The sequence below is a fragment of the Rana temporaria genome, chromosome 4, assembly GCF_905171775.1.
Source record: "Rana temporaria chromosome 4, aRanTem1.1, whole genome shotgun sequence".
In the NCBI taxonomy this organism is placed as follows: domain Eukaryota; kingdom Metazoa; phylum Chordata; class Amphibia; order Anura; family Ranidae; genus Rana; species Rana temporaria.
Window position 1 is genome coordinate 299,501,406 of NC_053492.1, and position 15,421 is coordinate 299,516,826.

General features: G+C 43.4%; 1 protein-coding gene across 2 annotated transcripts in view; it reads left to right on the forward strand.

Annotated features, from left to right (window-relative positions):
* ARFGEF3 (ARFGEF family member 3) overlaps window positions 1-15,421 on the forward strand; it is a 194,441-nt gene that overhangs the window by 76,483 nt on the left and 102,537 nt on the right. For both annotated transcript variants that reach the window (XM_040350518.1, XM_040350519.1), the window contains exons 10-11: window positions 853-1,177; window positions 9,794-9,906. In XM_040350518.1, the coding sequence (XP_040206452.1) occupies window positions 853-1,177; window positions 9,794-9,906 (438 nt within the window). The remainder of the gene's footprint in view (window positions 1-852; window positions 1,178-9,793; window positions 9,907-15,421) is intronic.

Below are 15,421 nucleotides of genomic sequence, written 5' to 3' on the forward strand. Positions count from 1 at the left end.
TTAGCATGATGTTTATTGTATTTCTGGTGATTGTTGTGATTATTACTTTTTTGTTTTTGTTCAAGTTGTCCTCATTATAAGGCCCCTTTCAGACTGGGGCGGGAGCCGTGGTGGCGGTATAATGCCGCTAAAAATAGCGGCGCTATACCGCCGGGATTGCCGCGGGAATCAGCCGCTAGCGGTGCGGTATTAACCCCAGCTAGCGGCCGATAAAGGGTTAATACCGCCTGCAATGCGCCTCTATATTGCCGCGGTTTCCCATTGTTTTCAATGGGAAGGAGCGGTATACATACCGCTCCTCTCACCACTCCAAAGATGCTGCTGACAGGAGATTTTTTTTTCTCCCGCCAGCGCATCGCCTCAGTGTGAAAGCCTTCGGGCTTTCACATTGAGTCTGCAGTGAAGACGTTTTTCAGGCGGGATAGCAGCGCAATTTTTAGCGCTGTACCGCCTGAAAAACTCCTCAATGTGAAAGGGGTCTATGAGGAGGAGTAAGTATATAATCGCACACTGCTGATATGATCCAATAAAAGTGCTTAATCTTAATATAACTTCTGTATGTGAAACGGGTTAACTGTGGGTCAAGTCCCTGTGTTTGTTCCATCCTAGAGGAATAAAGGACTTTTATTGGATCGTATCAGCAGTGTGCAGCTATTTACTTACTGCTTCTCTGGTCCTACACAGTGACAATCTGGGGCCTGTCCCTCGCTATTATATTTGTCAGCATCTACACCTGAGGGGTATATTGTTCCTTATTGTCTTCATTATGATTATTCATTTTTTATCCTCCTATTTTATAGTGCCTTTTATAAAGGGCGATTTACTTTTTTTTCTTTTTTTATTTCTCTGCAGGAAACAACTATGTCCTGCTCTTGTAGTGATCCTTGGAAACCCAGTCCATGACAAAACTATAACTTCTGCACATAATAACATCTGTGTGGACTCTGACTGTCACTCAACAGGTGTAGCAGATCAGGGTCGGGGATCAGCATGTTCTTCTACAGCACCTGCTCTCAGTGGCCCAGTTGCAAGGACTATTTATTACATTGCGGCAGAGCTAGTTCGACTTATGGGCACAGTTGAGTCTATGAGGCCAGTCTTGCAGTCGCTCTACCATCGCATTCTGCTGTATGCTCCTCCACAAAATCGTGTTGAAGCCATTAAAATCATGAAAGAGGTTAGTGAAACCCTGAAGATCTGTTCAATACATTATGTCTGTTAAAAGGCAAATTCAAACTGACATTTTACTACACCAGCAGATGACTTTCCCAGTGACAGCTTATATCTTCAATGGCTCCAGTAGTCACTGTGCCCTTGGTATGCACTGATGTTAAAATAAAGCTGTGGCCAGGCTATGCACACCAAAATATATTTACATATTCTAAACCAAAAGTAGAAACACTTTAAAACCAGCCTTAATTTTCCTCTGTAGCTAAAGGCATTGTGGAGAAATGTATCTTGACATCAACGGGAGGCTCTGAAATACTATTTCTTTCAATTGCAGCAACATCTTACTGCTTGTTAAGAATTTATAAAGCGTTTAATGTCCATAGTATGGGAACAGGCACACTTGAAAGCTAAACTCAAGCCTTAGGACTTTCATTCTTGGAGACAGACTTTTTGCCATGGCTTGCTTGCAAATGTCAATTGGCCCTTCCCCTCTCTGCTGTAGACATGTTTATTGCCTTATATTCCAGTGGCAGTTTCTGGGCTTCATGACATCATGTAACCCCAGTCCCTTGTTACTGGCTTGGCTGTCTGTAGGAGCTGTTGTCAGTGTCGCCTTACCAGTAGTGATCTGCATGCTAATGCGAACAGCCCAGTAATGTTCACATATGGCTGTTGCGCCTTTTCTACCACCAGCCACATCTTCCTGATGGCTAGGATGGTTTTCTGACCTTTTAAACTTCTTAATAAGGTACTGGGGTAAACATATTTGTGACATTTATTGACCCGAATCCATGGGAGGAGCCAGCAGGAACCAGTTTACAGCCTTCCATGGACTCGGACGTGCATTAGCTCCTATTTTTGTATCACCCTGGTAAAGTTCTGGAAACTATATCAAATGTAAAAGTCCATGTGAAGAAGGAAGGCTTCAACAGGAAATTCTTTTACAAGGGTTCCACCACCATAGAGTATGCAGATCTTCCTGTGACACCAATGACCCTGTTACTGGGAACTCTTACTGGATAATGTGGACCTCCTATTGCTAGAGAGGTCAAATAGGCAACCAAGACTCTCATCAGAGAGTCTTGCTTGAATAAGACCACAGGGCCTTGACATGTATACAAATGTTCTGTTCTCCAACAACCTGTAAACAAATTTGCAAAAGTATTCATTAAAAATAAATACAAAGGGCTCTAGATCAGGGGTCTCAAACTGGCGGCCCTCCAGCTGTTGCGAAACTACAAGTCCCATCATGCCTCTGCCTGTGGGAGTCATGCTTGTAACTGTCAGCCTTGCAATGCCTCATGGGACTTGTAGTTTTGCAACAGCTGGAGGGCCACCAGTTTGAGACCCCTGCTCTAGATGCTTGGTTGATTTCATTACCCTGCAGAGGTTTACATGTATGCCTATTTGACCTCTCTAGCAATAGGAGGCCCACATTATCTGGTAAGAGTCCCCAGTAACAGGGTGATTGGTGTCACAGGAGGATCTGCATGCTCTATGGTGGTGGAACCCCTCTGAAAGAATTTCCTGTTGAAGCTTTCCTTGTGTGCATCACGTAGACTTTTAAAATGTGATATACTTTCCAGAACTTTTACCTTTTTTTTCTTTGTTTTTGTTTCACGAATATTGTTACTTCACTTGATTGCATTTTTTGTATTTATTTAAGGATACGTGGCTTAATAGACTGTGCTCATCTTTGGGTTTTTTGCATTGCTATCTTATTTTTCACTTTGACTAGCGAGATTGTTGTGTTTATTACATGCTTACTATGGTTATATCGCTGCTGTCATTTATTAATATTTCTCTTTACCGTGGTATACCACTTTGTATTGTAGCACCCTGGGACTGTTGGTAAATATGCTTGTGTGTTTTTTGGTTACTATTTTTATTTCTATGAAGCTGAGACTAACTTACACTTACCAGTGTGAGAGAGCACAGCTGAGAATGGCTTGGATGAATCTGAACCTAGACTCACTTACAGGATGGAAGCTCATGAGTTGATTCACTTGGCCTCATAAGAGATCTTCAGTGACTGTGTATGAGTACGCTAAGGCCGCGTACACACGGTCGGTCCAAAACCGATGAAAATGGCCTGAAGTCCAGTTTCATCGGTCCAAACCGACCATGTGTACGATCCGTCGGTCTGTTGTCCTTCAGACAAAAATTAGAGAACTTGCTTTAAAATCGAACCGATGGACGGCTGACCATCGGTCAAAACCGATGATTAGTACACAAAAGCATCGGTTCGAAACCCGTGCATGCTCAAAATCAAGTCGACGCATGCTTGGAAGCATTGAACTTTTTTTTCAGGACGTCGTGTGTTTTACGTCACCGCGTTCTGACCCGATCGGTTTTTGAACTGATGGTGTGTACGCACATCAGACCATCGGTCTGCTTCAGCGGTGAACCGATGAAAACGGTCCGTCGGACCATTCTCATCAGATGGATCGACCATGTGTACGTGGCCTGACTGTCACTGTCTGTCACTGCAACTGAGAAGTAACTGTTAATTTTTCTGCAGCAGGCCATTAGAGGCTGATTTATTGAATACTAGTGCCCAGGCTACAGTGACATAATGGCTGCAGCAATATTTATCTATTTGTGACATGGCAACAACCAGAGAAGCAGATAACGTATTTCTGCTTTCCCACCAGACAGAGCAAAAGATAACTGGACTGTCTCGTAAGTTGAAAGCCTGACAGGACAAGTAGTACGTACTTATAGATTTGACTCTGGGCTTGAGAGCAATCCGAGTAGTGTGTTTAAAGGTGAACTTACCATTTTTGATCAAGTAAAATGCAGCCCTGCTTGTTGTCCTTTGCCTTTGCTGAAGTTCTCCTTTTCATGTATTTAGAAGGGAATGCATGCCTACTAGATTCTGTCTGAAAATAAAGTGGCGTTCTTTAACTCCTCTTGAAACAGCAGTCCTCTAGTTAGAAAATATTAGGTCGACTGGCAAAGAAGGATAACAACCGGGTGAAGATTATTCTATATTTTACTCTGTTCTTAACTTTATAGTTGCCTTGGTTATCTATAAAATAATTAAAGGTTGAATGTGTCTGATAGAATGTTGTTCAGTGGACAGGGAGTTACTGAAAGGCTTTTATTCCATAGTTTAAGACACTAAGCTATGGAAAAAAAACGTTATGGTTTAGATCACTTTTCATTCACATTTGCAAGCCGTTTTTTTCAATATATGATACTTTGTTCATGATTTGAAAATGTAAGCATTTAAAACATAAAGCCTACAAGGCCAGATCTTCTGTTTTTTTCATTTTTACATAGCTTTAGTTTGCCAGGTCACCCCTTTTACAGAGTATGGCCCGGATTCACAGACAGCGGCGCGCATTTATGCCGCCGTAGAGTATCTCCTTTACGCTACACCGACGCAGCGTAGAGAGGCAAGCATGGAATTCACAAAGCACTTCCTCCTAAAACTGCGCTGGGTTTCCTAGGCGTAAGTGGAAGTGGGCGTGAGCCATGCTAATGAGGCGTGACCCCATGCAAATGATGGGCCGAGCGCCAGACAGATATGTATCACCAACTGCGCATGCGCTGGGACGTGGGCGCATCGTTCTGCGCATGCTCAGAATCACGTCGGAACAACTGCCTAAGATACGCCAGATCACTGCCTACGGCGTGAACGTAACCTATGCCCAGCCATATTCACGTCCAACGCAAACTACGTAAAATAGGCCGGCTTGGGTTCCCTGGTGCAGTCCTTTGCATGGATGCTGCTGAGTTACACCTCCTTTTATGGGGCATAACTTTACGCCGTACGTACAACTTACGCACACCAGTCGTAGCCTGCGTCGGGCGCAAGTACGATCGTGAATCGTTGTATCTCCTTCATTTACATATTTTAATAGAAAATCAATGGGAGCGCCACATGCGTCCAGCGTAAATATGCGCCCACTCTACGCCGGCGTAGGCAAGTTACGGTGGGATGAAGCCTGTTTTTAGGCATATCTTAGTTTTGTGGGCCCGGCGCACAGATACGACGGCACATATTTGCACTTACGCGGCGTATCTTGAGATACGTCGGCGCAAGTGCTTTGTGAATCCGGGCCTATGTTTTCCTGACTTTGCCCATTCCAACCTTTTTGCTGTTGCTTGCAAAGAGAGAACAGAACCATGTGACATGAGTCTGTAGACCCTTCCAGAAGCACACATTGTGGTTTCTTAAATCTCTGGCTGTAATGGGTACAGTACATTAACTTCAGGTTAAAAGTAATTAAATGCAACTTCTGTCATTAACTATTTTGTGTTTTTGTATAGCATCTACACAGACTGACCACCAAGGTTTTTAACCCTGTCCCACTTAATCCATCCAATACAGAGTTTTGATGGGAGTTCCTCTTTCCCAGCCCAGGGAGTAATTGTACTTGTTCCCTGAAATCTCAGATAACCCAATCACATTAGCTTCCAGATACCGTATGTCTCCTGTTTTTGGGCAATCTGACAGTCTAATGCTGCCAGGGGTGTGGGAAGGGAGAGATGATACCGCTCTTAAAACTGCTGATCTCTTGGCTTTGCTTCCGTCCCAGGGGAGTGGGAAGCGTGGGGTGTGGTAATTCCAGAATTGATTGGGTATCTTGCATATCCTGTTCCCATAAGCTTTTGATCCCCCCTCTGCCCTTCCCATTTTCCTCAGCTCCCCTGTCTGATCATGTCTCCACATAAGTACACAGCTAAAATCTGTGGGCAGTTTAAGGATGCCCTAACACCTTCCCTGTGATTATCTCATACAAAAAATGTGTGAATACAGTCTTGTACACATGTCCAGCTCCTGAGTGAAATCTTATGCCGCGCACACACGGTCGGAATTTCCGACAACAAATGTTCGATGTGAGCTTGTTGTCGGAAAATCCGACTGTGTGTATGCTTCATCGGACATTTGCTGTCAGAATTTACGACCACAAATGTTTGAGAGCTGGTTCTCAATTTTTCCGACAACAAAAGTTCTTTTAGGAAATTCTGATCGTCTGTAGCCAATTCCGACGCACAAAAATCCTACGCATTCTCGGAATCAATTTGACGCATGCTTGGAATCTTTGAATTTCCTTTTTCTCGGCTTAGTGTTGTACGTCACCGCGTTCTTGACGTTCGGAATTTCCGACAACATTTGTGTGACCGTGTGTATGCAACACAAGTTTGAGCCAACATTCCGTTGGAAAGAAATCCACGGTTTTGTTGTCGGGATGTCTGATCGTGTGTACGCGGCATAAGTGTTTTGTTATAAACTGAACCTATAGCATTGACTCCACAGGTACCACTGCTGGCAAACTTGATGCTTCACTGGAAGCTTGTATTTACTGAGACATTAAACTAATCCTGAGAGACCTGTTCAGGTTGTCATAACCAAGCTTCTTCTGAAATGGTTATTTATCTTGTAATATCGACTTTTACTGTTTTAGTAATTCATGCCTTTTCTATCTACCTGGATTTCAGCTTTAATAAACAATTACACCAGGCATGACAGAACCTTTGCTAGATGTCAGGGACTTTTTGTTCCTAGTTCAATGTTTTGATCCCTGTTTATGCGAGGGCTCAAGAACTATATTCAGAATAGTTTTACATAATGCAAGATTTTCAACAAAGAATCTTGAAGGTGTAGGGAGACCTCTTCTAGAAAATAATTGTATGGACATTGGACAAGTATTGCTGGGTATTAGTAAGTGTTTTGCATATTCATTATGCATCTAAAAGTTCCCATTAGGCCCCGTACACACGACCGAGTTTCTCGGCAGAATTCAGCCAGAAAATCGATCGGAGCCGTATTCTGCCGAGAAACACGGTCGTGTGTACACTTTTGGCCGAGGAAGCCGACGAGGATCTCGTCGGGCCAAATAGAGAACATGTTCTCTATTTCCTCGTTGTTCAATGGGAAATTTCGGCTTGCCGAGATCCTCGGCGGCTTCACAAGGAACTCGAGCAAAACGATGTGTTTTGCCCATCGAGTTTCTCGGACGTGTGTACGGGGCCTTACTGTGGCAAATTAAGCCACTGCATTTTGGACAAAAATGACTGTCGGTTACAATTAAACAATCCATGCATCCATTAAAATAGTGCCACTACCCCAAAATAGCTTTATGACCCCTTTCACACTGAACCGCTCATAGCGTCGGCGGTAAAATGCTGCTATTATTAACGCCGACCCTATGGTCGGATTTGCAGCGCATTTCGGATGCCAGCGGGGCACAAGCAGCGCATTGGGAGCGGTATAGCTGCGCTGTCCCATTGATTTCAATGGCCAGCAGTGGTGGAGGAGGGATATACACACCGCTCCTTCGCTGCTCCAAAGATGTGGCTAGCAGGACTTCTTTTACCATCCTGCTAGCGCAACGCTCCAGTGTGAAAGCCCTCAGCCCTCCATGGTCAGGTCCGTCCTGCTGTCTTCGACCGATGGAGCAAAATGCAGAATTTATCAGGCTGGTTGGGGTTTCTCAGCAATTGCTTATCAGAAGCTGAATAAAGTTTACTCTACTTCTAAACAAAATGTTTATTACAACCCTTAAACTTTTAACGTAAAAAATTGCGAAATTGTCCATTTTTATAGTTTTGATCTGATATTGGATGCACACTGTCATTTTGGCAATATACTACCCATCTGAAGCCCTTTATTAAGTCTCAAATATATATATTTTTGGGTAAAAAAAAATCATTTTACACTACATGCACATTACCGCAGCTCCGAAGACGCATTGAAAAGGATAGGCCCCTGGCACAACTCCAGGGCATAACCATTCTGCCTCTGATTCAAATTATGAAAGCATGCAGAAAGAGAGGAACAGACTGCTTCTTTCAGTGTCCGCCGTAAATAGGCGGAACCTTTTTTATTATCACAGCTTTATAGACAGAATGACATCATTCATATGAGCACATCTGATTCGTCAGTCTATATATGGCTTTCTTCTGACGTTTATTCATGCCCTCGTGGCTTATATTTCACAGTCTTGGGGGGCCATCTTTGCTTCACTCGATGGAGGGGGTTTGGAGTAAGGAGTAGAAGGGAGAGGTTTTGAGTAGGGAGTAGAAGGGGCCATCTGTCTTCAGTTTTCCTTCAGGCTGAGATTTAACTCTATAATGACTTTTAAGGATAATAGATTATATATATATATATAAGTATTATCAAGAAATAAAAGAAATAAAACAATATAAGAAAGGAAAGCAATATTTGAGTGGTTTAGGAGAAAAGTAACATAAACACAAAATAATAATTTTATTATCTCCATCACAGCATGACTTTGATGCAATTTTCGGTGTGACTTTGATCTGACTTTACACTCAATAGATCCAAGTGGTGTCAAAAGTCGCACCAAAATAGTGCAGGCACCTTTTCAAAGTCGCTGCACCATTTGAATGGGTGCCATTTATTCACTATCTGCCCGCCGTATGCAGAATGACGGCCGGGAAGTGGTTCTGTTATCCTGACTGAACGTCATATGAGGCTTCTTACCACGTGATCAGCTGTGACCAATCGCAGCTGATCATCGCCTGAACCAGGAAGTGACTGTAAACAGCATTTCTCGGTTCATGGTGACAGGGAGAGCCGATCGACGGCTCTCCCTGTCAGAGGGGGGGGGGTCTGTGCTGATAATCAGCACATGATTATTAGCACAGCCCCCTCAGTTCTGCCAATCCAGTGCCCAGCAGTGTCCCCACAATAAAGTGTGCCAGAGCCCACCACAGTGCCAATCGGTGCCCAGCAGTAACACCTCTCAGTAATCTATCAGTGCCCATCAGTGCTGCCTATCAGTGCCCATCAATTCTACATATCTGTGCCACTTTATCAGTGCCAACTCATCAGTGCTCATCAGTGCCGCCTCATTATTGCCCGTCGGTGTCCCCACAATAAAGTGCCAGAGCCCACCACAGTGCCCAGCAGTAACACCTGTCAGTAATCTATCAGTACCTCATCATCAATGCTGCCCATCAGTGCTACCTATCAGTGCCCATCAGTGCTGCTCATCAGTGCCGCCTCATTAGTGCCCGTCAGTGAAGGGGAAAACTAAATTTTATGACAAACTAAGAATTTTTTTTTAAATGTTGGTCTTTTTTAGTTTAGCAAAAAATAAAAGCCTCAGAGGTGATCAAATGCCACCAAAAAGCCCTATTTGTGGGAAGAAAAAGATAAAAATTTAGTTTGGGTACCGTGTTGCATGACCGCACAATTGTCATTCAAAATGCGACAGCGCTAAATGCTGAAAATTGTCCTGGGAAGGAATGGCCTAAAGTGCCTGGTATTAAAGTGGTTAAAGAATGGGTTGCAACTTGTCAAAAAGTCACATGACAAATTGCACAAGTGTGAACTGAGCCTTACACATGATCAGTCCTTTTTTTATAATTATTGTATTTAAGGAAAACATGGTAAATGGCCCAGAATCTTTTAAAACAAATATCACCGTCATGACATTCTCACATTACAGTGTTGACGTTGTTTTTCTCAAATGTTCTCAAGCAGAGAATTCATGGAAAATTTCTCTTGCACACCTTCTTTGTTCATGCTGACACGTGCTATGTATCCGTGAACTAGTCTTTCTGACAAAGTACTTGCTGGTCATCAAATCAATACGTTGGTGATCTTGGGACAAATGTGCTTATTTTGGTTTCTGAATTTTAGATACTTAGCAGTCCTCAGAGGCTCTTTGACCTTGCTGGGCCATGTACATCGGAACCAGAGACGAGAAAGCGGTCAATATCAAAGAGGAAGTCACATCTGGATCTTTTGAAACTGTAAGTTTTCCTATAGTATTTATTTGAAGCTTTAATTTTTTTCGATGTGGTTTTTAATCTGGAAATTCTGCTGTCGGGTTTAGTGAGACATTTTAAAAAGTTTTGCACCTTCTGTTACAACAGAATTAATGCTGCATTGTGCTTGAGAGATTTTTATTTTTTTTTGTAATGGACATAACAGTAGCTCAGTAGCGCACTTAAATTACGTGTTTGACTTTTGTCCAATGTCCTACAAATGCAGTGCTTTAATTAAAATGAAACTGCAGCAAAATACACAACGCATTTAGTTTTTTTTTGTTTTGGTTTTGTTTTTATTTAAATCAAAAAAGGTTTTTATTAAATTATAATCAAACAATGACATTCTGGTGTACATACAAGGCAACAACAGATGACAACAGCCAGACAAATAGAAGCTTGCAATATTCAACTCATGAAACAAGTGCAGAACACATGGGACGTCAGTGATGGTCTGAACAATGAACATGGTACAATTGGTAGCAGCACAAGAGAAACCTTGCAGGAGCTTCATTTTAACTAGTTCCACGGGGCTCAAACCTGGAGTATCAAGCCAAGGGGCCCATCGCTTTTCAAATTTACCCGGGTACCCTCTATGCTGATACACATAGCTTTCAAAAATAAGAGTAGAGGTCAGAAGACCTCCAAAATATTAAGGCCCGGATTCACAAAGCGAAATCTCGAGATACGCCGCGTAAGTGTAAATATGTGCCGTCGTATCTGTGCGCCGTGCCCACAAACTCAGATACGCCTAAAAATAGGCTTCATCCGACCGACGTGACTTGCCTACGCCGGCGTATCGTAGGCGCATATTTACGCTGGGCGCATTTGCCGCTCCCATGGATTTTCTATGCACATATGCAAATGAGGGAGATACGCCGATTCACGAACGTACTTGCGCCCAGGGCATAATATACGTGGTTTGCGCAAGTCCTACGTCCGGCGTAAAGTTATTCCCCATATATTAGGCGCAACCCATGCAAAGGTATTGACCAGGGAACTCAAGCCGTCGTATTTTACGTTGTACATGAATATGGATGGGCGTAGGTTACGTTCACGCCGTAGGCAGTGATCCGTTGTATCTTAGGCATTCGTTCCGACGTGATTCTGAGCATGCGCACTGGGATGCGTCCACGGGACGGTGCATGCGCCATTCATTATTTGTATCTATATGGCTCTCGGCCCATCATTTGCATGGGGTCACACCTCATTGGCATGGCTCACGCCCACTTCCACTTATGACGACTTGTGCCTAAGAAACCCAGCGCAGATTTGGCAGCACTGGCTTCCTGAATTCCATGCTTGTCTCTCTGCGCTGCGTCGGCGTAGCGTAAAGAAGATACGCTACGGCGGCATAAATATGCGCCGATGTATGTGAATCCGGGCCTAAGTGTTTTGTGGGCCTGGAAAAGAGTGCGTGAAATTGCCACTCTGGTCAACTCTTCCGGTACACAATCACTTAGGATACCATGGCACTAGGATGGTTAAAACCTCTAGCCAGTAGCGATGTCATTTTGGGCAACGCCAAAGAAGATGAATGAGGTCTCCCCTGGCATCCTTACCTTTACAGAAAAGCAGCTCTGGGGTCAAACCCATTTTGTGTAAATTATGGGGTGTGTGGTGGGTTCTCAGCAAAATATATAGCTGGGAAAATCTCTGTGAAGTAATCATGGAGCTAGTGGGCACTGCGTGTAGGGCTTCTTCCTACGGGTCCCTAGCTAGTGGACTCAAATCTGCCTCCCACTTCTGGAGTGCCCTGATAGGGTAGTCATCTTGCATACTATAGCCTTGCGAGATACATTTTTTAGCAGTCTCTGTGGTGTTGAAATTCAGAGTCGGCGACAGGCCCCACATCTAGTTTAAGAACGCACTAAACAGAGAACGTATTTCACCACATAATTTTTATAATGTGGATGTAACATTTATAAAATAATTTATCTCATGTACTTGTGTAATATCTGGGATTTAGGTACTCTTTAAAGTTTTATCCTTTTTTTTATGTTTTTTTTTTTTTTTTTTTGTACGTTTCAGATTTTTCATACACAGCATAATTCAGAACTCAATATTACATTTTATGCTTTTTTTTTTTTTTTCATGGTTACCTTTTTATATTTCAAGATTACCTTACTGAGAAAGGTAAAAAGTAATAAATTAGCAGCATCCCAATCTGCCATGGCTTTACTGAGGGAGCTAAAATGATCTTGTTATGGCCATACTAGGGGTGAGAAGGGATCGCTGTCCTGTGTCAATGGAAGATTTGCCTACTCCAGCTAGTCCTGTTAGTCCTAGTATATCACAAACCAGGGTAATTCTAACTGAGCTTACGGTGATTATAAACATAGGTCACCTTCAATGACAACAGCATTTAAAAATAATTAACCAGAGATATAAGCAGCTGAAGTTAAATTCAAATATCAACTCTTTATGTTGATCCCACCCCCTGAGCCTGCTTGTTGTTGAATGAAGGTTGGCTGTCGCATAGGGCACGTAGGGACAGTGCCGTATCCAAGATATGGCAGATGTGGAAAGTGCCATGGGCGCCACATGAAGGGGGCGCTGGTGAGTGGCTACAGTCCACACACTGCTCAGAGATGACCCCCAGCAGAGCACACAGTCAGTGCTCTCCTCTCCCGGGAAGGTCTGGGAAAGCGTTTCAGTGTGTGGGTCGGGTGACTCCCCCCTCTGGCACATCCCACTGTTCTCCCTGCATGGTGGGCAATCACTAGTCTCCGTGGCCGTGCAGTGTATAGGGGTGGGCGGCGAGAGGAAGTTGCTGTCCATGGGAAGAAGAGCGGAGCAGTTACACATCTGTGCCTCTCCCAACTAAAAGGATCGTCATGGCTATTACAGAGCGTTTCTCTGTGTGCGTCTCCCTCTTCCTCCTGTAAGCTCTCAGCCGCTGGAGGGAAACACTGAGAATCTGTAATTGCCGTCCTGATCATCCATTCCTCCGTGTCCTGCAGTCAGGGTCATAATGACAGAGAAGGCAAACTGAGCCAGCTCGAGCAGCAGCACTTCCACCCTAAGGCTCCATTCACACCTGAGCGACAAAACGCCTGAAGTGCGATGCTCAGATACGCTGGAGGGGAGAAATAACACTAATCTCTATGGAGATGGTTCACATCTCCACGCCGAAACGCAGATCGCGTGAAGCTCAAAGTCCCGGACCCTTTTTTGTCGCACGTATTCAGGCGGCTTCGGCGTTCGGCATAGCTGACAATGACCTGTAAAAAAGATTGGGTTAAAAACGATGCGTTTTGTCGCTGCAAATCGCGGTACAAAACGCCACAATTTGTCGCGGCAAATCATACAAAACGCCGCGCTAAGGTGTGAATGCAGCCTAAGCCCGCACCTGTGTGTGTGCAAAACTTCATCTCCAACCTGTACTGTGTGGAGAAGTACACACAGCAGTAAGATACAGGGGGCTACATAATAATTCACTGTCCGACTATCTAAGTTTGTTAGCCAATAATGCTTTGTCCGTGTTGCAGCCCCTCCCTCTTTCCCTCCCACATTTTGACTTCAGTTCCAGGAAAAAGACAGAATCAGTCCTCTACTTGCTGAGTCCATGTGAGTTTTTTTTTCATGTTTACTTCAGGGAGGGGAAGGAGGTGGTTCTGCAGCAGGGACAGTCAGATTTGTGCTTTTAGTGCAGCTGACAGAGGACAGGGCCAGCATTCTTTTATCTATTCATGTCATGTATTTACTCTGACACCACCCTAACCTGACACTTATACCCAGGGCTTTTTTTCAGGGGGAACTTGGGGGAACTCAGTTCCACCAACTCTGGCTCAGACCCTTTGGTGCCTGCTCACCACAATCACTTGTAAACACAGAAGTCTGGTTTCTGTGTTTACAAGTGACAGCTCTGCACTCTGTGTGTAACCCCCCTGAACTCTGCACTCTGTATGTAATGCAATCCTGGTATTTAATGTCCCTTTAAGACCCTTCTACTGTTTGTGAAATCTGAACAGGGTCGTGGTTGAGTTCCTGCACCTATTTTCTGAGAAAAAAAGCTCTGCTTATACCACCCTAACCTGACACTTATACCACCCTAACCTGACATTTATACCACCCTAACCTGACACTTAAACCACCCTAACCTGACACTTTGTGTTGGTCTATCACATAAAATCACAATAAAATACAATCATCTACCAACATGGCTTTGGAGTGTGCCCACACCAACAGAACATGCAAACTACATGCAGATAGCTTCCTGGCCCAGATTCAAAGTGAGACATGTCCCAACCACTAACCTACTGTTCTTCCTATATACCTGTATATACTGACCGTATTATCTGAAAGATGGGTTTCAAATGTTTTGACAGGGGCGCAGTTTCAGTGCTTGCCATAGGCACCATTTTCACTAGATACGCCTCTGCGTAGGGATGCTCAGAAGGTATACACAAAGTTGAGAATTAAGCTGCCTGTATCTCTTTATCTACTGGTGGTTTTGACTTGGGTTTCACTGAAGGTAAACCCCAACTGAACAGAATTTGTTTCCTAAGGCGCTGTATATAGGAACAATTGCCATGTGATACAAAAAGAATTAAAACAATATTTTCACCTTCTTTTCCCTTTTGTAAAAATATTGCAGCGCTATTGATCCCCTGCAACCCTTTTCAGGCTTTTCCTGTCCACGTCTATGTAATCCTGCAGTAGTTGCATGACATTTCTCAGGGTGGTTTTCTGGATGGTGATGACAATGAACCATGCCTGTATGTGTGTTGAGACTGCCAGTTGAAGTAATTATTATTCTGATAGAGACTCATTAATCAATTTCCTGACAATCTCAGGGTTACTCGTCCTGCCGTCTGATTCAAATTATTATGGGTGAGACAAATGCAATCTATGGAGAGAACAGACCACATGCTCACCTCTCTCGACTTCGATCCCAAACAGGAAGTTACTAAAGCCTGCTGGCTCTTTATTAAAACACAAAATCACAAAACGTGCACACCCCCTGTGAGTCCGTCATTGGCATGAAGCTTCTCATTGGCCAGTTCATATAAGATTCCTTTGGTTACAAAATTCAAATAGTCCTTTCCAAAGTCACGAGACACAAATTCCTTCTGGGATCTGTAAAGACAGGATGAGGGGGAAGGGTGACTTCCTCTCGAGAAAAGTCCATCTGCATTTCCACACATATCCAGGAATTCAACATAAAGGAGGGGCCGTAATTAGGAGTGAGGAGGGGGAATAGCTGCTTCTTGATTTGGAAAACAGAAGGAGAAAATGTAGACTGAACTTTTCTTTGTATTTTCAATGCTGACTTCATTACTTTAAAAACCATCATATATGATTCCTGATATCTGATAAAATCTTTATCAAGGAAAATAAGCAATATTGATCATTCTCATACATACATATGCATATATAAACCGAAATTAAAGAAATATACACCGAGAAACATTTTAATAGTTCTAATCATAACATAAAATTTTCATTTTAGTTTCAAGTCCATCACAATTCGTCTTCTCGTTTTTCATATTACTAA